Consider the following 25,460-nt stretch of genomic DNA (forward strand, 5'->3'; position numbering starts at 1 on the left):
CAGGTCCTGGAAGCCAACTCAATGAGAGGACGAGTTGAGCTGCTGGATATCAGGCCTGAGCAGCTGACCAGTAAAGATTTAGGAGGAGAGCAGGTATCTTTCATGACCACTAAACTACTGCAACAGTATCTTTGATTTCCAATTCCTAAAATTCATCATGAATTACTAAAATTCATCATGAATATGAACACACTGTATTTAATGGAATTGTTAATACTGCATTCAGCATCTCTGAGAGTAGGGCTTTGTAGCCGGCTTCTGTTTGATGCACCATGGCCGCAGTAGCATCACAACATTGGCGATAGTATCGGGCAGGTGCCTGGCAGAACAGACTTCAAATACCGATGAGCAACTAGAATCACCCCTGAAAACCTGAAGGTTTTTTTTGTAACAAGGTGTGCCTATATACAGTGCCTTGCGAAAGTATTCGGCCCCCTTGAACCTTTCAACATTTCGCCACATTTCAGGCTTCAAACAAAGATATAAAATTTTAATTTTTTGTCAAGAATCAACAACAAGTGGGACACAATCGTGAAGTGGAACGAAATTTATTGGATAATTTAAACTTTTTTAACAAATAAAAAACTGAAAAGTGGGGCGCAGGTAGCTAAGTATTTCCCATCTGGAGAAACTTTACAAAGTTGGTTGGATTGCTTGAAGACTTCTGAGAAATTCATGTCGAGGATTTCTGTGTTATTTTCAAACATATATATATATATATATATATATACATAGTTAAAAAACTTCTCGGTTGCAAGGCCCCGGGGGTGGATGAGATCCGCCCCGAGTTCTTAAAGGCTCTGGATGTTGTGCGGCTGTCATGGCTGACACGCCTCTACAACATTGCGTGGACATCGGGGACAGTGCCTCTGGATTGGCAGACTGGGGTGGTGGTTCCCCGCTTTAAGAAGGGGGACCGGAGGGTGTGTTCCAATTACAGGGGAATCACACTCCTCAGCCTCCCTGGTAAGGTCTATTCATGGGTGCTGGAGAGGAGGGTCCGTCGGGAGGTCGAACCTCGGATTCAGGAGGAGCAGTGTGGCTTTCGTCCTGGCCGTGGAACAATAGACCAGCTCCACACCCTCGGCAGGATCCTCAAGGGGGCATGGGAGTTCGCCCAACCAGTCCACATGTGTTTTGTGGACATGGAGAAGGCGTTCGACCGTGTCCCTCGGGAAGTTTTGTGGAGGGTGCTTAGGGAGTACGGGGTGCCGAGCCATCTGATAAGGGCGGTTCGGTCCCTGTATCACCGATGCCAGAATTTGGTCCCCATTTCCAGCAGTAAGTCGGATTCGTTCCCAGTGAGGTTTGGACTCCGCCAAGGCTGCCCTTTGTCACCGATTCTGTTCATAATTTTTATGGACAGAATTTCTAAGCGCAGCTGAGGCGTTGAGGGCGTCCGGTTTGGGGACCTCAGCATCGCGTCTCTGCTTTTTGCAGACGACGCGGGGCTGTTGGGTTCTTCAGGCCGTGATCTCCAGCTCTCACTGGAGCGGTTCGCAGTCGAGTGTGAAGTGGTCGGGATGAGGGTCAGCACCTCCAAATCCGAGTCCATGGTCAGAAAAGGGTGGAATGCCCTCTCCGGATCGGGGATGAGATCCTGCCCCAAGTGGAGGAGTTCAAGTATCTTGGGGTCTTGTTCACGAGTGAGGGGAGGATGGAGCGCGAGATCGACAGGCGGATCGGTGCAGTGTCGGCAGTAATGCGGACTCTGTACCGGTCTGTCGTGGTAAAGAGAGAGCTGAGCCAAAAGGCAAAGCTCTCAATGTACCGGTCGATTTACGCTCCTACCCTCACCTATGGTCACGAGCTATGGGTTGTGACCGAAAGAACGAGATCCCGGATACAAGCGGCCGAAATGAGTTTTCTCCGCAGGATGTCCGGGCTCTCCCTTAGAGATAGGGTGAGAAGCACGGTCATCCGGGAGGGACTCGGAGTAGAGTCGCTACTCCTCCACGTTGAGAGGAGCCAGATGAGGTGGCTCGGGCATCTCATCAGGATGCCTCCTGGACGCCTCCCTGGGGAGGTGTTCCGGGCATGTCCCACCGGTAGGAGACCCCGGGGGCGACCCAGGACGCGCTGGAGAGACTATGCCTCTCAGCTGGCCTGGGAACGCCTTGGGATCCCCCGGGATGAGCTGGATGAAGTGGCTGGGGAGAGGGAAGTCTGGGAGTCCCTCCTAAAGCTGCTGCCCCCGCGACCCGACCCCGGATAAGCGGAAGAAGATGGATGGATGGATGGATGGATGGATGGATATAAGTATATGTATGTTCCCGCTCTGTCACGATGTGGGTGTGAATGATGTTCGTCTCTATGTGCCCTGTGACTGACTGGCGTGCAGTCTGCCTTTTTCCCAAAGTCATCTGGGAGAGGCTCTAGCATCCTCGGGACCCTGAAGAGGCTAAGTGGTGCTGAAAATTAATGAATTATTAGCGCCTGACCTCTTTAAAAGGCTGATATTAACTCTTTTAAAGAGTCAAAAATCATTAAAAAAAGACAAAACATAAAAATGCATGTAAATATATGATATACAACAGAAGAAACAGAGTCAACCTTTTGTGCAGTATAAGTATATAAATTACACTGAAGTTAACCTCTTTTCGCTGCAGATTTCACTGCTTATAGGTGAACCATACTTCTGCACAAGCCTGCTACCATGGCACTCTTTGTACTTTTGGTACTGCCGCACCATCCTTGCGGGCCTTCTTCGACCCAATGCCACCATCCTGCCCTGCTCCGCCACTCTTCACATGGTGGCAGTAGAGTTCCAGGTACAGTATGAAAGTTGGTCATATTGTCAGTTTTGTATGCTTTTATCTTAATTAGTCCTTTGTAAAATTGAGAATGTGGAGAAAACAAATTGCGTATGAACATCATTAATTTTAACTGGTTCAGAGTGTCCTTCCCTACTGCCCGATGATTGCTGGAATAGGCTCCAGCACGCCCGCGACCCCGTGGGGACAAGCGGTACAGAAAATATATGGATGGGTTCATTGCACATTGAAGAACATGTGTGAGTGAATGAGACACAATTGCTGCCAATGACAGCAGTGGTTTGCACTGGTGGTAACAGCAATACAGGGCAGAAGAAGGAAGCATGAGAGAAACAGCAGATGGAAAGAAAACGGAAGTTATTTTGGATTCTGAAACAGTGAGCAGATCCGGAATAAGATTTAATGTTTTTTTTGTTTTGTTTTTTCCACCATGATGTGAGCATGGGGCACTGGTTCGCCTCACAGTTCAGAGAATGCGGATTCGATTCCACCTCTGGCCTTCCCTGTCTTGAGTTTGCATGTTCTCCCCGTGCCTGCGTGGGTTTTGTCCGGGCACTCCGGTTTCCTCCCACATAGCAAAAACATGCTTGGTAGGCTGATTGAGCACTCCAAATTGCCCGTAGGTGTGAAAGTGAGTGTGGATGGTTGTTCGTCTGTGTGCCCTACGATTGGCTGGCAACCAGTTCAGGGTGTCCCACACCTACTGCCCGATGATTGCTGGTATCGGCTCCAGCACCCTCTCGACCCCTGTGGGGACATGCGGTACACAAAATAGATGGATGGGTATGGGCATGTTGGCGCTATATATACCATATTGGCCTGAATATAAGACGGTGTTTTTTTGCATTGAAATAAGACGGGGGTCGGCTTACATTTGGGGTCTAGACATTTTACCCATTCACAACGTTAGATGGTGCCAGATATCTTTAAAGTGAATGCTGAACTTAACTCCCCAGGCCAAAGCGAACCCCTGTCACGAAGAAGAAAAATAAAAATAGCGGTAGCACGAAGATTTGAATGTGTCAAAATACTTGAAAAGGTCATGTTGCCTTATGCTGAAGAGGAGCTTTATGATTTCACATCATCAATAAATACAAAAGGAGATTCGCAGCCATACATGAAACCAAACCAAACCGCAGGGATGTGGAAGTTGGCTGTTCTCACATTAGTGTGACACTGTATGAGAATAGATATTTAAAGTGCCACATAATGATGGTGTTGACATGTCATTTTACTTGTTTGCTAGGATTTATGGAAGATACGTGCTCTGTGTGTTACATGTGAGGGATTTGATGTCACGCCTATGGATGAAATGATCCAGGTAAAATGAAACATTTTATTATTACAATTAAGGATCTTCGCTACCACATTTTTTTCCCACCCCATATGTTCGAGTTCTCAACTCCTCAGTAATCAACGATACCAAGTAACCGATAACACTAGTACGTGTAATACATAACACTTCTATTAAACCAATGACAGACGATGTTAAAGGAAGACCTTTTTTGCAAAATAATACTGACAATGCTCTGAGTCTTAGTGTTGGTTCAAAATATATTGAAGTGCAAATTTAAGTTCAACAGTTACCTCTCAAGCATAACGAGTATGTTGGAAAATAAAATTGGGCAATACAGCTGGATATTTTATCACAATGTGTTAAATATCAGCCGATATTGATGAGTACCGTATTTTCCGCTCCATAAGCCGCACTTAAAAGCCTTTAATTTTCTCAAGGTGCACCTTTTAATTAGGTGCGTCTTTTGTGTGGACCAAATTCCAAAATCTGTACAGTTGTTTTGTTTGGCTTACGTATTATACAGGCGTAATATGAAGACCCAATGAACCAATCAGAGGACTGTCAAACCTGCACTTTTTATCAAAGTGACCGGCTTCCCATTAAAGGGTTCGATAAGCCGGGGTGAAGGGACTCGTCCGTCTCTGACCACCCGAGTTAAATTAATTCTAAAAGAATCAATATAATCTCTTTATGACGGCAATCCCTCTCAAGTCAAACGACGCTCGTGCTGAGTAACTCAAATTTGAGGCACGTCGTCAGAATAACCGCGCCATAATGATGGCTCCCTTCGGTTGTTTGATGCTTTTGTTATGTTACGGATATTTTTAGATGTCTTTGTTAAGACCTCAAAGATTCGTTAATTTACTAGAGCGCACTCGCCCTAGCTTTGCGCAAGATAACTACTTCGAACCAGATCTGACAATTCCTGATGTTAAGGATTAAAGCTGTCTTCACTTTAAAAAGAAGTGAACGGATTTAAAGAATGACTATGATAGGGAAATAAAGACATTTTTAAGTTCTAATTACTGCCTATAAAACCATGCTCAACATAGTTAATATGAAATAACCGAATTAAGGACTAAGAAGAGATTTAATGAATAAGCAAGAAAAAGAATTACAAGTCGAAAAAACAACAACACTCACCCACTCAGAACAAAAGAGGAGACTAAAGGTCTAAAATCCTATTTGGTTGAACAAGTCGAGTGATCGGCTCTCCTTTGTTCCAAAATCCGAATTCTGTTTAAAAAAGAGGAAAGGTCCGGTCGTGAGGAGCGTAGCCAAAAAAGTAAAATTGGCGTCTTCCCCTTTCTGCCCGGAGCGGCAGAGGAGACCTCTGCCTTCCTCGAAGCTTAAAATTTGACAAAGTCCAATTCGAAGACTCTGGAAATTCATTTTAGTAGATTTTGGTTCAATCTCAAAAAGAATGAAAAATCCACCTTCGTCTAAACGGCGTTCTTTTACTCCGGGCAGCGTCACGGCCATCGCCCTGACTAGGAAGAAGCGCGCCGCTCTGTGTCCGGGCAACATATTTATAGGCTTCTGACATTACCTCATCGGAATATGTCGGTGAAAGGTCAGAATCCCTGCACCACTGGTTGTCTTGGCAACCTTGCTTAAAGCAGCAACCACTGCGTATGACTGCAGTCTGCCACCGGATGCAGCTGTTTCCTGTTTTGCTCGTTCTTTCACTATTAGCCCTTGATGTCTCCTCTCAACTTAATACATTCAGGTATGGATGGCACACCAATACAGGTTGGACAAAACATTGCAACATTAATAACATATATCTTGTCTAATAAAAATCAATCTTAACACATAATCATACTTAACCATAATAATGGGTTCTTCTAACTTAAACATATATATTGATATTGCTCAAGCTGTTACATCTTAAAATTATGGCATAGCAAACTCATATTCCAAAATTGTGCGTTGCTACGTGTTTGAACAGGTCGTGTCCTCCCAATTGCTAACAATTTAATTTATTAGATTTGTTAGTTTCCATCAGGTCACCCCTATGTCAAGCTTTAACACCATCTCCTGGTGAAATTTTGGAACTACATGTTTTGGGATAGCCAATGTGCCTGGGCCAAATTCAATACCCAATTTTACACCATCTTGTACAGCCATGCCACTTGACAGGACATTACTGTTAGAGTATGCCCTTTTAGCACTTGCAAGTGGAGAAAACGTTCATCACTGTAGCATACAGCTATGTTCAAACGTAGTCTGCCTTTGGTCTGTTGCAAGAGAGTATTTATTGAGAGAAAGCAGGGTGGGGGTGAGAGTGGATAGGTTTGGTGAACCCCCGGCCTTTGGTCAAATCAGAGCAGGGGGTGTGTTACGACGTTGGGGGAAACAGAACAACTTTGATTGCTTCCTCTGCAGCCAGTCAATCAAGCAGAGGATGCAAGTACTTTATTTTACTGCGTTGTGAGAACAGGACAACTTTGGTCAAACACTATAGTCTACATTCCAACATAATCATACGATCAAAATAATCTATCAACCCTAACAATTAACGTTTAACGTAGATCGGGGCAAAAAAACAATCAGAGGACTAAGACGTAACATGTAGAGGAGTACGTACCTCCGCCGCCATTGATAAATAACCGTTTGTGTAAAGAAAACAGCAATAGGACCCTGTAAAATGGCAATGACAATGAGACATGCTTATGAGTTACAGTGCCTTGCGAAAGTATTCGGCCCCCTTGAACCTTTCAACATTTCGCCACATTTCAGGCTTCAAACATAAAGATATAAAATTTTAATTTTTTGTCAAGAATCAACAACAAGTGGGACACAATCGTGAAGTGGAACGAAATTTATTGGATAATTTAAACTTTTTTAACAAATAAAAAACTGAAAAGTGGGGCGTGCAATATTATTCGGCCCCTTTACTTTCAGTGCAGCAAACTCACTCCAGAAGTTCAGTGAGGATCTTTGAATGATCCAATGTTGTCCTAAATGACTGATGATGATAAATAGAATGCACCTGTGTGTAATCAAGTCTCCGTATAAATGCACCTGCTCTTTGATAGTCTCAGGGTTCTGTTTAAAGCGCAGAGAGAACCATGAAGACAAAGGAACACACCAGGCAGGTCCGAGATACTGTTGTGGAGAAGTTTAAAGCCGGATTTGGATACAAAAAGATTTCCCAAGCTTTAAACATCTCAAGGAGCACTGTGCAAGCAATTATATTGAAATGGAAGGAGTATCAGACCACTGCAAATCTACCAAGACCCGGCCGTCCCTCCAAACTTTCATCTCAAACAAGGAGAAGACTGATCAGAGATGCAGCCAAGAGGCCCATGATCACTCTGGATGAACTGCAGATAACTACAGCTGAGGTGGGAGAGTCTATCCATTGGACAACAATCAGTCGTGCACTGCACAAATCTGGCCTTTATGGAAGAGTGGCAAGAAGAAAGCCATTTCTCAAAGATATCCATAAAAAGTCTCGTTTAAAGTTTGCCACAAGCCACCTGGGAGACACACCAAACATGTGGAAGAAGGTGCTCTGGTCAGATGAAACCAAAATCAAACTTTTTGGCCACAATGCAAAACGATATGTTTGGCGTAAAAGCAACACAGCTCATCACCCTGAACACACCATCCCCACTGTCAAACATGGTGGTGGCAGCATCATGGTTTGGGCCTGCTTTTCTTCAGCAGGGACAGGGAAGATGGCTAAAATTGATGGGAAGATGGATGGAGCCAAATACAGGACCATTCTGGAAGAAAACCTGTTGGAGTCTGCAAAAGACCTGAGACCGGCACGGAGATTTATCTTCCAACAGGACAATGATCCAAAACATAAAGCCAAATCTACAATGGAATGGTTCACAAATAGACGTATCCAGGTGTTAGAATGGCCAAGTCAAAGTCCAGACCTGAATCCAATCGAGAATCTGTGGAAAGAGCTGAAGACTGCTGTTCACAAACGCTCTCCATCCAACCTCACTGAGCTCGAGCTGTTTTGCAAGGAAGAATGGGCAAGAATTCCAGTCTCTCGATGTGCAAAACTGATAGAGACATACCCCAAGCGACTTGCAGCTGTAATTGCAGCAAAAGGTGGCGCTACAAAGTATTAGCGCAAGGGGGCCGAATAATATTGCACGCCCCACTTTTCAGTTTTTTATTTGTTAAAAAAGTTTAAATTATCCAATAAATTTTGTTCCACTTCACGATTGTGTCCCACTTGTTGATTCTTGACAAAAAATTAAACTTTTATATCTTTATGTTTGAAGCCTGAAATGTCGCGAAATGTTGAAAGGTTCAAGGGGGCCGAATACTTTCGCAAGGCACTGTACAATTAGAGCTTTCTGGATAGCCAGGATCATTGTAGAAGAGCAACATGACAACGAAGAGAAGGAACTTGGCATGTTTAATGGCGAACTTGCCCAACTATTTAATTTGGACTTGGATGGATTTGCATATGAATATCGATTAACAATAATGTGAGTACAGTAGAGTATGGTTAAACAGTAGAATAAAGTACAACCAAACTCACTATCTGGCTCCTGTGATGATTTTTTTTGTTTACCGTAAGTCATACCATGCATGCGCCCTATAATGCGGTGTGCCCTATGCGTGGATTAAATACAAAATAAACCCCGCAATTGAGTCTGCGCCTTTTAACCCGAAGCAAAATACAGTATAGATATATTTGCCTATTCAATATTAAAAGAAAGTAAATAATATTGAATCAACATAAATTGAAATTCTAAGCATGAATATAAATCTTATATAAACATTTAGTATACCGTATTATTTGGAGTAAATGTTTTTTTTTTCCACGTTATTTTGCATTTTATGGCTAATGCGACCTATATTCCGGAGCGACTTTTAGTCCGAAAAATACGGTACATACAATTTGCATCTTGCAAATTGAATCTGATTGGGCATATCGGAGTATTGCACTGGTTAGCATGTTGCTTCACAGATCAGAGGTGCAGGGTTTAATTTCAGCTCCAGCCTTCCTGTTTGTTTGCATGTTCTTCCCGTGCCTGCGTCAATTTCCTCCGAGTGCTCTGGTTTCCTTCACCACATTCCAGACATTCATGATAGGCCAATTGACCACTCCAAATTGTCCGTAGGTGTAAGGGTGAATGGTTGTCTATGTGTGCCCTGTGATTGTCTGGCAACCAGTTCAGTGTGTGACCCACCTTCTGCCCGAAATCAGCTGTGAGATGAGGATAAGCGGTTCAGATAATGGATGAATAGCCATTTACTTCCTGACAGTATAATAGCCATGACAGGGCGCCTTGGTATCGGTGACTGCTCTTGACTGCCATCACGAATAACTTATCCAAAGCATGACTTGTAGAGGCTTAATACTGATATCTGGTATCGATACTTGCCATTCCTAATTACAATCATGGATTTGAATGGTCTGTAGACTGAAAACTAAGTAGAACAAAACTAAGTGTTGATGCCTGTGACAAGAGTTATTTTGATCTTGCACTTGTTTCTGCTATGGTCCCAAAAAAGGGAGTATTTCCTTTCGTATGGGGTTTAAAAAAAATGCTATTTTGTATTTTCAGAAGTCATTGGATATTCAGGAGTCTCGCGAGGCAGAGCCCCACCCTCTGTGGGAGTATCCATGTCGTGCTTTGACTCAGTCCACAGCTGTCATGACCTTTGACTTCACCCACTGTATCCCTCAACAGCCTATCATCAGCCAAGGCGCTCTACCATTCATAAGGTATGCTTGATATTATGATGAAAGGAATCTTATTTTTAATTCGCCCGATACAACCGAACGATTTATCATTTTGGGACCAAAATACCGTATTGGCCTGAATATAAGACGACCCTGATTATAAGATGATGCCCTCTTTTTCAAGACTCAAGTTTGAAAAAAGACTTTTTGACTCAAGTTTGAAAAACTACTTTTTGAACACCAAATTTAATTTTTATACAGACAATAATTATAGTACATCTGAAACAAATGATTATAACAATATATTCGAGAAAAAAAGCATGTTATTTTGCCTCATTCAAATCGTGCAAAAACTGTCTATCACATCTTAATATCTGAACAAGCCAATTGGTATTGCCACTGCCACTGCTAGGCGCTAAGCTTGCATGCGCTGCCACAACTCGTACGTAAATCTGTGTATTGCATCAGCAATGAGCTGCGTGATACAAATTTCCACCGTGGTTACAAAAGTACCCCACTAACAAGCAGCTCTGACAGGCCACCTCGTCAGGCCACTATAATATTTTCCCCCACCACTATTACAGTACATGTACATTACGTCAACAAAACATGCAGTAGGTGTGAGCAGCAAGCAGAAAGCACAAAACAGTACAAGTAGAAAAGTTAAATAGATGGTCATTATTATCAACTCCTCTCGACTGTATTTATACAGCACTTTAAAGAAACCACTGCTACATTGACTTGGTTGTACAAGGGGCAAAATTAATAGAACAAAAACACAGGTAAAATGATAAATTTATGATATGGACAGTAAAAAACACAAAAATAGTAAGACCAAAATGAAGACTAATGCTGAGTCAAATGCAAAAGAATACAGTCATCACTCACTACTTCGCAGTTCATTTATCGCGGCTTCAGTACATCGCGGGTTTTCATGAAAACAAATATTGCAGATATATTCGGTGCATCACGTTTTTTTGCGGCGTCACTTGGAACGCAGGGCTTTGTCTGCCCATATGACTTTACAGCACACTATTGGCCGGTAGAAGACCAATGGGAACATGTTGATCTCTATTCTTGCCGATGATTGGCTTAGAGCTGTAAGAGCCGCTCCAACCAGGCTTTATCGCAATCTCCTGCTACGTATCCACTCCTCCACTTTGTTTGTGTCAGCAGAATCAGCAGCATCTCTGATTCACGCTTCGTTTTGTTGTCACAAACGAGGCAGGACAACCAAATGAAACACCGGCTCTGTATTTGGGTAAAGTTTAAAGGAAACAAGGAGGGCTGGAATGCCGGCAGAGAAGGACTACGAGGCAAGCTGACAGCGAGCTCGTGTTGTGCATCATCGAAGCAGAAGGGCATAGCAAGCTATTTAAAAAATATTTAAAGATACATTAATGTATTTAAAAGTATAATAAAGTGTTTAAAAATAAATTATAGAAGTCTTGTGCGATGCCCTCGCGCTGGGCTGCGGGGGCGCGTCAGCCGGTCAGCACGGCGGAGCCGTGACACGATTACACCTTAAAATGTTTAGGAAAGTGTTTAAAATACAATAACATGTTTAAAAGTACAATAGAGTGTATGAAAATAAAATTATAGGTCGTCCTGCAGATGCCGTCGCGCTGGTAAACAGCACGTCGCAAGACTGTTTGTTGAAATAAAAAGCAATAAATTTACCGTATTTTCCGCCCTAAAAGGCGCACCGGGTTATAAGGCGCACCTTCAATGAACGGCCCATTTTAAAACTTTGTCATATATAAGGCGCACCGGGTACAACAGCTATTCGGTGACGCCCCCTGACTACAGTTGCCGTAATGTTGGGAAGCGATGCGACCTTGTAATTTACTAGTCGTACTAAAACGTACTGAAACATTTTGGCAGAGCACTGTGTACAACCAGTATGGATCAACAAATTCATCAATTGATCCATATATAAGGCGCACTGGCCTATAAGGCGCACTGTCGGCTTTTGAGAAAACTTTAGGTTTTTAGGTGCGCCTTCTAGGGCGGAAAATACGGTACTTGTCAACTTGAACATCTTAAAGTGAAACACCTACAATCACAATCGAATAAAACCTCTGGGAGTTCTTAAAAATGTTCCCTTTGTAAAAAGTCAAAAGATAGGACCAAATGTGAAAGAAAATTCCAGTATTAATCTAAATACTACATTCCTGCAATTCCACTGTGTAAAGTTGGATATGCTCCTATTTAATGTGGTTCCAGCCAGATGTCTGTGAAGTTATTGATCACCCAAGCATTTAATTACCATGTTAAAATCACTCGCGTGTCATGTTTTTACCCAGTTGTTGTCCCGGGTGTTACCGTTTTTTTCCATGTATAATGCGCCCCCATGTATAATACGTACCCTAAAAATGGCATGTTGATGCTGGAAAAAAGCCTGTACCCATGTATAATACGTACCCAAATTTTGACTCCTACTTAAGTCCGTAAACGTAAAATTATTTCAGAAAAAAGATCATCTTTGGGAACAACCGGATGTTATTCTGCCGGTCAGTATCACTGCGCATGCGCTAGCAAACTCAATAGCGAAGAAATGTTTCGGATTTGTGTCGGGTACATTGTGACAGCAAACGAGCAGGTGATCGAGCAAGCGTCTGATATGAGAGCATTGTGTTCGTATGGAGCGTGTTTGAAGTGAACAGCAGAGAAGAAAGCGCATCTGTAATGGCGGCCTCCGTATGATATCCGGATAAAAAAAAAAAAAAAAAATTGTACCCATGTATAATGCGCACCCCAGATTTTAGGACAATAAATTAGTAAAATTATACATGGAAAAAAACGGTAGGACAGGGGTGTCAAACTCATCTTTGTTGTGTGCCGCATCATAGTCATAGTTTTCCTCGGAGGGCCATTATGGCTGTCAACGTCTTCTATATACAGTGCCTTGCGAAAGTATTCGGCCCCCTTGAACCTTTCAACATTTCGCGACGTTTCAGGCTTCAAACATAAAGATATAAAAGTTACATTTTTTGTCAAGAATCAACAACAAGTGGGACACAATCGTGAAGTGGAACAAAATTTATTGGATAATTTAAACTTTCCCCGGGGTCTCCTACCGGTGGGACATGCCCGGAACACCTCCCCAGGGAGGCGTCCAGGAGGCATCCTGATGAGATGCCCGAGCCACCTCATCTGGCTCCTCTCAACGTGGAGGAGTAGCGACTCTACTCCGAGTCCCTCCCGGATGACCGTGCTTCTCACCCTATCTCTAAGGGAGAGCCCGGACATCCTGCGGAGAAAACTAATTTCGGCCGCTTGTATCCGGGATCTCGTTCTTTCGGTCACAACCCATAGCTCGTGACCATAGGTGAGGGTAGGAGCGTAAATCGACCGGTAAATTGAGAGCTTTGCCTTTTGGCTCAGCTCTCTCTTTACCACGACAGACCGGTACAGAGTCCGCATCACTGCCGACACTGCACCGATCCGCCTGTCGATCTCGCGCTCCATCCTCCCCTCACTCGTGAACAAGACCCCAAGATACTTGAACTCCTCCACTTGGGGCAGGATCTCATCCCCGATCCGGAGAGGGCATTCCACCCTTTTCTGACCATGGACTCGGATTTGGAGGTGCTGACCCTCATCCCGACCACTTCACACTCGGCTGCGAACCGCTCCAGTGAGAGCTGGAGATCACGGCCTGAAGAACCCAACAGCCCCACGTCGTCTGCAAAAAGCAGAGACGCGATGCTGAGGTCCCCAAACCGGACGCCCTCAACGCCTCAGCTGCGCTTAGAAATTCTGTCCATAAAAATTATGAACAGAATCGGTGACAAAGGGCAGCCTTGGCGGAGTCCAACCCTCACTGGGAACGAATCCGACTTACTGCCGGAAATGGGGACCAAACTCTGGCATCGGTGATACAGGGACCGAACCGCCCATATGAGATGGCTCGGCAGCCCGTACTCCCTAAGCACCCTCCACAAAACTTCCCGAGGGACACGGTCGAACGCCTTCTGCATGTCCACAAAACACATGTGGACTGGTTGGGCGAACTCCCATGCCCCCTTGAGGATCCTGCCGAGGGTGTGGAGCTGGTCTATTGTTCCACGGCCAGGACGAAAGCCACACTGCTCCTCCTGAATCCGAGGTTCGACCTCCCGACGGACCCTCCTCTCCAGCACCCATGAATAGACCTTACCAGGGAGGCTGAGGAGTGTGATTCCCCTGTAATTGGAACACACCCTCCGGTCCCCCTTCTTAAAGAGGGGAACCACCACCCCAGTCTGCCAATCCAGAGGCACTGTCCCCGATGTCCACGCAATGTTGTAGAGGCGTGTCAGCCATGACAGCCGCACAACATCCAGAGCCTTTAAGAACTCGGGGCGGATCTCATCCACCCCCGGGGCCTTGCAACCGAGAAGTTTTTTAACTATGTATATATATATATACACATATATATATACATATATATATATATATATATATACATACACACATATATATATATATATACACATATACTATACATACATACATATACATATATACCGTAATTTTCGGACTATAAGTCGCGGTTTTTTTCATAGTTTGGGTGGGGGGGCGACTTGTACTCAGGAGCGACTTATGTGTTTTTTTTCAAAAATTTTCAAAAATAAAAAAAATAAAAAGTGAAACCGCGATAAACGAACCGCAATGTAGCAAGGGATTACTGTAATTTGAATTTCAAGTGACGTCAGCAGCGCGACGTCGCGGTCAGCAGTGCGACGTCAGCAGCGCGACGTCAGCAGCGCGACGTCAGCAGCGCGACGCGGCGTTGTTTACATAAAGGACAAAGATTGACTCGACGGAGCTCTCTTTCACTTCCGTGGATTGAAGTCGGGGGCCGGCGCTCGGCCGGGTGGCTGTCCAGGGACGGTGGATGGGGCTCGGACAATGCTTTTACGCACGCCCGGTCCTACTCTACCGAGCTGTCTTTCACCTCCGTGGATGGAAGTCGAGGGCCGGCGCTCGGCCGGGTGGCTGTCCGGGGACGGTGGATGGGGCTCGGTCATGGCTTTTACGCACGCCCGGTCCTATTCTATGGAGCTCACTTCCGTGGCTGGAAGTCCACGCCGCCACACGCCTGGAAGTTTGTTTTGTTAAATAAAGAGCCGTTTACCAAACCCACGTCTTTCCTTGAACTTTGTTAACGCTACAATATAGTTATGTAGTAGATCTGTGGAATAACGACGAGGCTGACGTCAGGGCGCACGCACGCGCGGCGTTGTTGACAAAGGACGAGGAATTCGATCGATGGATTTAATGATTTAGAGTGCACAGATGGTTTGATAACATTATTGCTTATATAATAGTTATTTGATATATAATTTATATATCGTTATATGGGCCTGTGGAATATTTTGAAGTGCAAGAGCCGTCAGCGGCGCGCACGCATTGTTGACAAAGGACGATTGATGGATTTAATGAATTGGAGTGACACAGATGGTTTTATTAACGTGTTATTTATGTAATAGTTTTTTTAATAACTCTGAATTTTACGTCAGGGCCGTTCTCAGCTCTTAGTTTGTGTTTATGTCATGTTAGCATACCTATCGTTTAGCCTGTTGTTGCTCGTTCATGACTGTTCTTGGTGTTGGATTTTGTCGAATAAATTGCCCCCCAAAATGCGACTTATACTCCGGAGCGACTTATATATGTTTTTTTTCACTTTTTTGGGCATTTTATGGCTGGTGCGACTTATACTCCGGTGCGACTTATAGTCCGAAAATTACGGTATATATATATATATATATATATATACAGTGCCTTGCGAAAGTATTCGGCCCCCTTGAACCTTTCAACATTTCGCGACATTTCAGGCTTCAAACATAAAGATATAAAAGTTTTTTGTCAAGAATCAACAACAAGTGGGACACAATCGTGAAGTGGAACAAAACTTATTGGATAATTTAAACTTTTTTAACAAATAAAAAACTTGATTACACACAGGTGCATTCTATTTATCATCATCAGTCATTTAGGACAACATTGGATCATTCAAAGATCCTCACTGAACTTCTGGAGTGAGTTTGCTGCACTGAAAGTAAAGGGGCCGAATAATATTGCACGCCCCACTTTTCAGTTTTTTATTTGTTAAAAAAGTTTAAATTATCCAATAAATTTCATTCCACTTCACGATTGTGTCCCACTTGTTGTTGATTCTTAACAAAAAATTTTAATTTTATATCTTTATGTTTGAAGCCTGAAATGTGGCGAAATGTTGAAAGGTTCAAGGGGGCCGAATACTTTTGCAAGGCACTGTAGACATAGGCTACACAACAAACTGATGAATAACTAGTTTTGAAATAAGAGACCAGTAAAAATTGTTCAAATATTTTAAAAAGACGAATAGTAATGAAAATCTCTAGCAACGTCTATTTTTGAAAAGTAAAGACGATTTGTAATTTGAGTAATGACACAAAGTTGGTGCAAAATTTGTCTTGGCGGGCCGTATCTGGCCCCCGGGCCTTGAGTTTGACACCTATGCTCTAAGACAGTGGTCCCCAACCACCGGGCCGCGGACCGGTACCGGTCCGTGGGTCACTTGGTACCGGGCCGCCAAGCCACACAGAAAAAAAAAAAAATTTTTTAATCGACGATCAATTAATTCAGGTCAAGACGCTCGTCCCGGTCACGTGACATGTTTCCCCAGTCGAGCCCGCAAAGCTAGCAAAAATGAGTAAGTATTTATTTTGAAAAATATAAAAAAATTGGCGATTCTCTCCCAATTACATCCGTCGGTTCAGGTCAAGACACTCGTCTCGGTCACGTGACATGTCACCTCAGTTGAGCCCGCGAAGCAAGCAAAAATGAGCAAGAAACAGAGATGTTTGGAAAGCTTCTTCGGAAAGGGAAAAAAGCCCAATGAGGAGACGGAAGAAGAAGAGGCTACGACTTCTAAGAAAAGGAAAGCTGCATTTAAAAGACTATGACGCGCCAAGCCCACTCTGCATAATATGTGGCGACAGGCTAGCTAACGAGGCAATGAAGCCCTCAAAACTGCTTCGGCACATGGAGACCAAGCATCCTGCATTAAAAGACAAACCTTAACCACTTCGGGTGTCATTGTCTCCGATTACGCCTAGATGGGACCGGCTCGTTTCTGAGAAACAAGCTCAGTGCTCCCACTAATTCAATGTAATGGTGAGTTTTATTTTAATGTCGTTTATACTTGTTTTTATGCCAGTCGTATCATTTTGTTTCATCGTATTCATATATTTATTATAAATGTATTATTTATTTATATAAATGTATTATTTATTTATATAAATGTATTATTTATTTATATAAAGGCCGGTCCACGAAAATATTTCTGACACGTAACCGGTCCGTGGCGCAAAAAAGGTTGGGGATCACTGCTCTAAGACACGTGTCAAACTCAAGGCTCGGGGGCCAGATACGGTCCGACACAACATTTTATGTGACCCGCGAAGACAAATTGTGCATCAAATTCACTATAATAGTCAATACAAAAATTGCAAATCGAGTTCACTTTTAAAAATCATCTTTTTAAAATATTTGAACAGTTTTTACTAGTCTCTGATTTGAAAACTAGTTATTCATCGGTTTGTTTTGAAGCTTATATTGAATATAATATGAGGCGTTACATACATTGATTTGGGTTGACAGTCATAATAGCCCACCAAAGAAAACTATGACTTTCATTTGGCCCGTGACAAAAATGAGTCTGACACTTCTGCTCTAGGACAAGGGTCCTAAAGTATGACCTCTGTAAAAGTGCCAAAATTGGCATTCAAAAATCCATCACTCCTCCTGTTCATTTTAGACTGACTGCAATAGACTTTTTTTTTACGTCTTGTGTGCTACACATGCCTGCCAAAACATATCAATTTAGATCGACAGGGTGAACCCCTTTTTATCACTCAGGTTGTAACTGGACGGGATTAATGGAGCAGCAAAAATAGCTAAATAATAATATGAATATCAGCCATGTGTTGTATGAGGTCTGTATTAGAATATTAAAGCCTCTTGTATGATGTTTTCATATGCTCCCCAAAGTCAGCTAGGATCAGTTCCAGCTCACTTGTTAGTAATTAAAAGAAACTGAAATGAAAATTTACTCATGAATTCCTTAATTCCCATGGAAAATGTCCATAGTTTTCCCCCATCAAGTAAAAGTTCACCAAAATTTTCCTTTCTTTGTGGATGAGAAGTAATTCCTTGGAAAAAAAGAAAGTTACTGGTAATGCTCATTCTCTTCCAGAAGTGGCAACTGCCATGGTGTAGCAATGTGGTTGGAGTACCACCTAACCCGGGACATTTCAGTAAGCGTGGGCTTAACTGAACCAATCAGTGAAGAGGTATGTTGCAGATTTATTTTTTGACTATGCGCTTAATATATAGCCGTGGGGGGAAAATAAGTCAAGAGACCACCATGTTTTCTTTGATTTCTTGTTCATTTTGATGTCTGGTGTCACAAATAGTGCTATCAAGTGAATAGAATAGAATAGATCTTTATTGTCATTGTCACACATGTACTGACACAAAAAACAGAATGGCTAAAAGCACCTGTTTTAGCAATACATTGCCAGGCTTCTAATGTAAGAACTTACCAAGTGATTTTGATCATTGTCAAAACAATCTTCGGAAAATGTCTCGATCAGCTTTTAAATTCAATTGTCATGAGCTGTTTTTGTTTTCTTTGATCTATTTTATTTTACAAGGCATTTAAAATGATCATTAAACCGAAGTCACAAAGAGGGTCTGTTATTTTTCCGTCACTGTATGTTGGAAAATTTAACTGTTGAGTGTCACCTGTTACAGGGCCACTGTGAGTGGAGTCGCCATAGTAAACAAGGAGTATATTTCTTCAGATCGGGATGGGAGAATTCTGCTAATGACAGAGCTGCTTTGTTTTACAACTTTATCTTTGAGCCCAGTTCAGGAGACATCAAGATGGACTTCAATTGCAAGTCTCATTGATATGGTTGAATTAAAAACTTTTTACAGTTATGTATTAGTTCACAAAGAATAAATTGGCTGTTGTGTCTACTATGAAATATAAGCAGCAGAGGTGGGCGTTACGTCAGTACTGACTATGTTTTTTAGTCCAGAAAGCAAGGTGTGGCTTTTGTCTGTCGAATGTCTTTGAGCAAGTCCTTAGTAGTACTAACACTTTGTACTGTAATTAGGTTTCTGTCGATCAAAAAATGGCTTGTAATAATTCTGTAAGGTTCGTTGATGAAAGTAACATTTCATTTTAATGACTGACAACTCAAAATTTGTTTTGTTGTCGAATGTCATGAAGTGAATGGAGCTGGGCGACCAAATGCAGCTTGGACCAGGGTTTGACAGAACTCAAAATACAGACTATAGATGCTCGACTAGGGACGAGAATAATTGAACAGAAAGACGAAACAAGACGAGAACAGACAAGCAACTAGAGAAATAAGAAGACATGAGACTCAAACAACCCGACGGGAGTGAGGGCCAGACAGGACTTAAATACAAGACAGCTAGCGAGAGGCAGGTGAGGGTGATAACACTGATCAGGGCACAGGAGGGGAGAGGTGAGCACACAGACATGCGAACCGAAACTATGACAACATTAAAACAAGGAAACGAACTGTGACAGATCTTGACAGTACCCTACCCCATAACCCCCCCCCCAAAGGGACAGCTCCCGACATCCCAAAAAAGAAAAAAATCCCAAACTGTCCAACAAGGGGCGGGAGGGAATGAGGAGGCAGGCGCACGTCACACGCCGCCGAAGGCCGACTGGGTGACAGCCGCTGGATCCGTACCGCCGGAACTGGTGACGGCCGCAGCATCCGCACCGTCGGAACTGGGTAGGGAGTCGGCCGTGCCTCTTGCGCCGCTGAAAGCCGACTGGGTGACGGCTGCTGGATCCGTGCCGCCGGAACTGGTGGCGGCCGCAGCATCCGCGCCGTCGGATCTGGGTTGGGGGGCAACTGTGCATCTTGCGTCTCATGTCTTCTTGTTTTTCTAGTTGCTTGTCTGTTCTCGTCTTGTTTTGTCTTTCTGTTCAGTTATTCACGTCCCTAGTCGAGCATCTATAGTCTGTCTTTTGAGTTCCTTCAATAAACCCTGGTCCAAGCTGCATTTGGTCGCCCAGCTCGATTCACTTCATCACAGAATAATTGTAGAGTATTTTACTTGTAATTGTAATGCAGTTTTATTATTGTAATTAATTGTAAACAATTAATTGTAATGTAAACATGTCATTTATTGATTGTACTACCAGACTGACAAAGAAATGAGCTGCTGAAATATAAATGAATTGGTTATTTTAATTTTAACTAAAATGTCAGAAGGTGCTGCATGTTTGTGGCCATTGGAGTTCTGAACGATTTCTACTGCAATAACATGATCCCTTTTGGTAATTCATAGCTCGTCGACACAACTCAACATAATTTACACAAATGAATAGACAGAACTTTGACCTGTCCTTCCTTAGATGAAAGTCTATTGCTGCCACACCAAGCAAACAAAACAAGTTCAATATCACATACCACGTCAAGTTTAACTCCTACTGAAGATCATTAGCAGCTACTACGTAATTAAAACAAAACAAAGCCGAGTATTTTTTAGATGCATACCTTGCTATGCCAGCGACCTTCACTAGAAGAAATGCTTTGTTTTGTTCTTCCAAATGCGGAAGCCAAGCTTACATTTTAATGTGTATGTTATAACGGGGAAAATTATCACATTATACTGTGACATTGAAGTTTTTTTGGCATGGTGTTTGGTGGCAACAAACCTGGGCCACTCAACAATTATTTGTTAGAAAAGAAACAAGTGGTTGGCAGGAGTGGGGTGTTGTGAATCACTGGAATGATAGTGAGGCACAGAGTTGAATATATGCGATTTGGAGTTTCAAGCATCTGTTAGTGTGCTGTTTTCCAACAAAATCTTCTCTCCTGGCTTGAATGCTGGCATCCCCAGGTGTGGACAGCTGGCACATCGGAATGCATCACCAAGGTAACACTGAAAGAGAGCCAAGACACTTTATCCCACACGAAGGCGTGACAATCAGTACTGGGTGTAGCGCATGACAAAGGTTATGCGCTACGTTAGTATATTACATTTTGGAAGTAACTATGTAATATAACAAAATACTCAACATGTTTCTGTAATACAGTGGTACCTTTACTTACAAACTTGGTTGACATAATGCATTGTCTAAATTCGCTATGAAAGGCATTACAGTATGGATTTATTGCAAGAAATTTACAGCAATGAATGTGATATTTTTACATACTGACAACAGTGGTACCGTTACTTACGAACTTAACTCTTTGTATGCCAGCGACGAGAATACTCGTCATTGACATTAATGACGCAAGATCCCGTCGATGAGTATTCTCGTCAACTTATTTCTATTGATGGGTAGATATTATCTACCCATATCTACTAGATAAGACTCCCGGCCACCTCTCCACTTAAAATCAAGTCTACAGAGCATTGTAGTGGTTAACTCTGACCACTTGATGGCAGAGTTGCTATTGCTGGCTCATAGAGAGGTGATGTAGAGTGTAAGCCAGGGGTGGGCAAACGTTTTGACTTGCGGGCCAGGTTGGGTTCTAAATTTTGACCGGGGGGGCCGAACCAGGAGCAGATGGATGTAGTCTTTGTGTGAAGTAATATAAATGACATTTAAACCCAAAAACATGCTTGGTAGGCCAATTGAGCATTCCAAATTGCCCCTAGTACATGTGTGACAATGACAATAAAGATCTATCTATCTATCTATCTATCTATCTATCTATCTAGGTGTGAGTGTGGATGGTTGTTCATCTCTGTGTGCCTTGCGATCGGCTGGCAACCGGTTTAGGGTGTCCCCTGCCTACTGCCCGATGCCTGCTGGAATGAGCTCCAGCACGCCCGTGACCCCCGTGGGGACAAGCGGTACAGAGAATGAATGGATGGATGAATGAATGCATGAATGGATGAACTATTATCAGTGATTATCATTAAATATGACACTGTTATTCTGAATAACAGTTTCTATCACTTCAGCGCCTGCAGGTCAGATTTATGAAAGATGTTTATCTCATGAAGCGAAATCACATCAAACGGCAAACATTCTGACCAAATACATCATCTTGAAGAATCAGTGAAAGAATACATCTAAATAAAGTAATAAAGAAATCAAAACGGCAACATGGTGATGGATATCTGAAAATCAGAGCAGAGCTTTAACTCACAAATACCTGGTGACAAAGGTTAGGAAACGGGAAACACTTCCTTAAAGTCGGCCTTAAGAACTTTAAAAGTTAAGATTAGTCGCAAACAGGTGGTGCATCAATGTCCTTGAGCATCCTGTATTGTTTGAAAATGAGAATGGTCGCTAGTTTCAATCCCTGCTATTTGTACATACCGTATTTTCCGCCCTAAAAGGCGCACCTAAAAACCTAAAATTTTCTCAAAAGCCGACAGTGCGCCTTATAGGCCAGTGCGCCTTATATATGGATCAACTGATGAATTTGTTGATCCATACTGGTTGTACACAGTGCTCTGCCAAAATGTTTCAGTACGTTTTAGTACGACTAGTAAATTACAAGGTCGCATCGCTTCCCAGCATTACGGCAACTGTAGTCAGGGGGCGTCACCGAATAGCTGTTGTACCCGCGAGGCTATTTCATGTCAAAATAGGCTGCTCTGTTAATGTTTCGAGTAAATCTACGGATCGATATGGAAGGGAAACATAGGTAAGTAGTACCAATGCGTTAGATCGAACTTTAGTCAGTTCCGATCATTTTATAGGAGATCGTTTGAGAAACGCGATTGTTTACACTTTGCTGAGGCTCATGGGAGATTGCGAGCTGAGGCTCGTGAGACTTTGCGGATGGCTAATGCTATTGCGATAGCTGCTATACGTACCAGGCTATTTCATGTCAAAATAGGCTGCTCTGTTAATGTTTCGAGTAAATCTACGGATCGATATGGAAGGGAAACATAGGTAAGTAGTACCAATGCGTTAGATCGAACTTTAGTCAGTTCCGATCATTTTATAGGAGATCGTTTGAGAAACGCGATTGTTTACACTTCGCTGAGGCTCATGGGAGATTGCGAGCTGAGGCTCGTGAGACTTTGCGGATGGCTAATGCTATTGCGATAGCTGCTATACGTACCAGGCTATTTCATGTCAAAATAGGCTGCTCTGTTAATGTTTCGAGTAAATCTACGGATCGATATGGAAGGGAAACATAGGTAAGTAGTACCAATGCGTTAGATCGAACTTTAGTCAGTTCCGATCATTTTATAGGAGATTGTTTGAGAAACGCGATTGTTTACACTTTGCTGAGGCTCATGGGAGATTGCGAGCTGAGGCTCGTGAGACTTTGCGGATGGCTAATGCTATTGCGATAGCTGCTATACGTACCAGGCTATTTCATGTCAAAATAGGCTGCTCTGTTAATGTTTCGAGTAAATCTACGGATCGATATGGAAGGGAAACATAGGTAAGTAGTACCAATGCGTTAGATCGAACTTTAGTCAGTTCCGATCATTTTATAGGAGATCGTTTGAGAAACGCGATTGTTTACACTTTGCTGAGGCTCATGGGAGATTGCGAGCTGAGGCTCGTGAGACTTTGCGGATGGCTAATGCTATTGCGATAGCTGCTATACGTACCAGGCTATTTCATGTCAAAATAGGCTGCTCTGTTAATGTTTCGAGTAAATCTACGGATCGATATGGAAGGGAAACATAGGTAAGTAGTACCAATGCGTTAGATCGAACTTTAGTCAGTTCTGATCATTTTATAGGAGATCGTTTGAGAAACGCGATTGTTTACAGAGGGCTCGTTGGTTATTGGCTAGTGGATGCATACCGCAACCCTAGTCAACCTCAGTTTGATGCAGTATAGCTTCTATTTTATGCGCCTTATAATCCGGTGCGCCTTATATATGGACAAAGTTTTAAAATGGGCCGTTCATTGAAGGTGCGCCTTATAACCCGGTGCGCCTTTTAGGGCGGAAAATACGGTAATATTTTCAAAATGCATTTTTTTTTTTTTACAACAAACTAGAGACTCCTCTTCATTTTCAGTGGAAACAGTGTTGTTGGTCTCCCTTTTTTGCTAGTGCATCATAGTCTGGAGTAAAATTTGTTGTGGCAATTCTTAGGATAGAGCCGTGATAGGTGTTGGTCCGTTAACCTAGATCAGGGCTTTGTTGATGTTCATGTGGCTGAACATTTGCTCACACACGTAGGTCGAGCCAAATTGTCCACTCTTTTTTTTAAACACTCTGCACTCAGTGTCCACCTTTCTTTTCCTTGGGCCACTCATTTTAATGAAAGGATTCCAGGGAAAGGTGTGTGGGTGGCTTTAGCGTAAAACTATCTGAAAGCTCAGCGCGCGAATTACGAGCATGCTGACGTCACAGCCCACACTCGAAATTCGGCACTGATGGAAATAGAGTGCGGAGTGCGCCAGGTCCGTACTACTGAGTACGTACGTACATGCACTTGTGAGTGTGCACTGAGCTTTCTGACACAGCTTCTGGGAGTAAATGCGCGGGCGGGCGTTTCCCCGTCTACTGTGGAAACGCAGTCATTGCAGGGAAAATAACCCCAAAAAATGTTTTAATAATACAATTTATTCAGGTTTGGCGGGCTGGATTAAACGGCTCCGTGGGTCAGATGTGGCCCGCGGGCCGTAGTTTGCCCACGCCTGGTGTAAGCCCATCTCACATGGGAGAACAATGGAGAATGTAGTTGTAGAGTTATGAAGGAAGAAGTCCGAGAGTGAGAGAAAATGGCAAAATGGAAGCAATCGGCTTTCAAGAAGCTTACAATTACAACTATTGCTCCTCGGGATAGCGGTAGAGCAAAACGATGGAGCGAATTCAGAGGAGATGGCTGTGAGTATGCGACAGAAATGGAAGTCCGCTTCAAAAGCCACCGCCGGCTCAGGCATACATGTATTGAGTGGCAATTGAAGTTTTGGAACATTGGGGAAACGGAAGCCATCGGCTTTCAAGCAGCTTAAAATCGAGCAAACTAATTCTTCGTGAGTGCGGTAGGACAAAACGAAGTGAATTTAGAGTAGGTGGCTGTGAGTACGCAATAGACACGAAAGCCCGCATCACAAGCCACCACCAGCTCGGTGCTTTGTCCCACAGGTCGAATTAATCGCTGTCATCTGACAAGTATTCTGATGCAGGATACAGTGACGCACAAATACATCCCTTCCAAATAGCAAAACACGCACATGCATTGAGAGCACCCATGCAATCATCTCTGTGAATAGCTCAAAATTTGTAAATAGGTTGTCAAACGTGAAAATGTTGCTGTCTGTGCACGTTATCAAATATGTAAATACATGTTTTTTGCCATCAAAAACACATTTTCGTTCATGTTTTATTGAAGGGAAGGGCTGCTGAAATGTTAAAAATATTAGTGTCAAAGATGCAGTTGTGCAGAAAATACGTCTTGCACAAAAACCTAATTTTCTCCTTATTTTGTCTGAGATTGCTGATTTGAGTGAAACCAAGCTATCTTCAAATGATGATAACTAAAGAACGGTATAAGTTAGAATCATACTTTTTTTCTAATTAAAGAAGAGGGTCCAGTCTTTCATTTGGTATTACCCGTGTATATACAGCCATGGCACACAATAATCTGTAGGCCTAAAGATAGGCGTCGGGAACCTATGGCTCGCGAGCCAATATGGCTCTTTTGGTGACGTTATTAAAAAGAATACATTAGTACACTCAAAAAATCGTTGGTCTTG

General features: G+C 43.0%; 4 protein-coding genes across 10 annotated transcripts in view; 3 read left to right on the forward strand and 1 right to left on the reverse strand.

Moving 5' to 3' along the window:
• The window catches only part of prmt7 (protein arginine methyltransferase 7), a 28,129-nt gene extending 9,308 nt beyond the window's left edge, over positions 1 to 18,821 (forward strand). The window contains exons 12-17 of one of the 3 annotated variants that reach the window (XM_037253574.1): positions 4 to 93; positions 2,610 to 2,771; positions 4,021 to 4,095; positions 9,618 to 9,778; positions 17,964 to 18,060; positions 18,524 to 18,821. In XM_037253574.1, the coding sequence (XP_037109469.1) occupies positions 4 to 93; positions 2,610 to 2,771; positions 4,021 to 4,095; positions 9,618 to 9,778; positions 17,964 to 18,060; positions 18,524 to 18,682 (744 nt within the window). In that variant the 3' untranslated portion in view covers positions 18,683 to 18,821. The remainder of the gene's footprint in view (positions 1 to 3; positions 94 to 2,609; positions 2,772 to 4,020; positions 4,096 to 9,617; positions 9,779 to 17,963; positions 18,061 to 18,523) is intronic. The other 2 variants (XM_037253575.1, XM_037253576.1) reach the window with 2 other exon arrangements.
• Positions 1 to 25,460, forward strand: part of adat1 (adenosine deaminase tRNA specific 1) — a 525,603-nt gene that overhangs the window by 405,832 nt on the left and 94,311 nt on the right. The gene's annotated exons all lie outside the window — the stretch shown is intronic.
• Positions 1 to 25,460, forward strand: part of exoc3l1 (exocyst complex component 3-like 1) — a 490,744-nt gene that overhangs the window by 184,446 nt on the left and 280,838 nt on the right. Inside the window, exon 16 of the transcript XR_005098156.1 lies at positions 22,172 to 22,175. The gene's annotated coding sequence lies outside the window, so the exon portion shown is untranslated. The remainder of the gene's footprint in view (positions 1 to 22,171; positions 22,176 to 25,460) is intronic.
• The window catches only part of ciapin1 (cytokine induced apoptosis inhibitor 1), a 49,335-nt gene continuing 42,448 nt past the window's right edge, over positions 18,574 to 25,460 (reverse strand). For 3 of the 5 annotated variants that reach the window (XR_005098167.1, XR_005098165.1, XR_005098166.1), the window contains 3 exons: positions 20,532 to 20,707; positions 19,939 to 20,312; positions 19,030 to 19,348 (listed from right to left, as the gene is read on the reverse strand). Coding sequence is in view for 2 of the 5 variants with exons in the window: in XM_037253709.1 (XP_037109604.1) it covers positions 20,597 to 20,707 (111 nt within the window). In the remaining 3 variants the exon portion in view is untranslated. Of the gene's footprint in view, positions 18,978 to 19,029; positions 19,349 to 19,938; positions 20,313 to 20,531; positions 20,708 to 25,460 lie in introns of those variants that run through there. The other 2 variants (XM_037253711.1, XM_037253709.1) reach the window with 2 other exon arrangements.

Source organism: Syngnathus acus, chromosome 6, assembly GCF_901709675.1.
Source record: "Syngnathus acus chromosome 6, fSynAcu1.2, whole genome shotgun sequence".
NCBI lineage: Eukaryota > Metazoa > Chordata > Actinopteri > Syngnathiformes > Syngnathidae > Syngnathus > Syngnathus acus.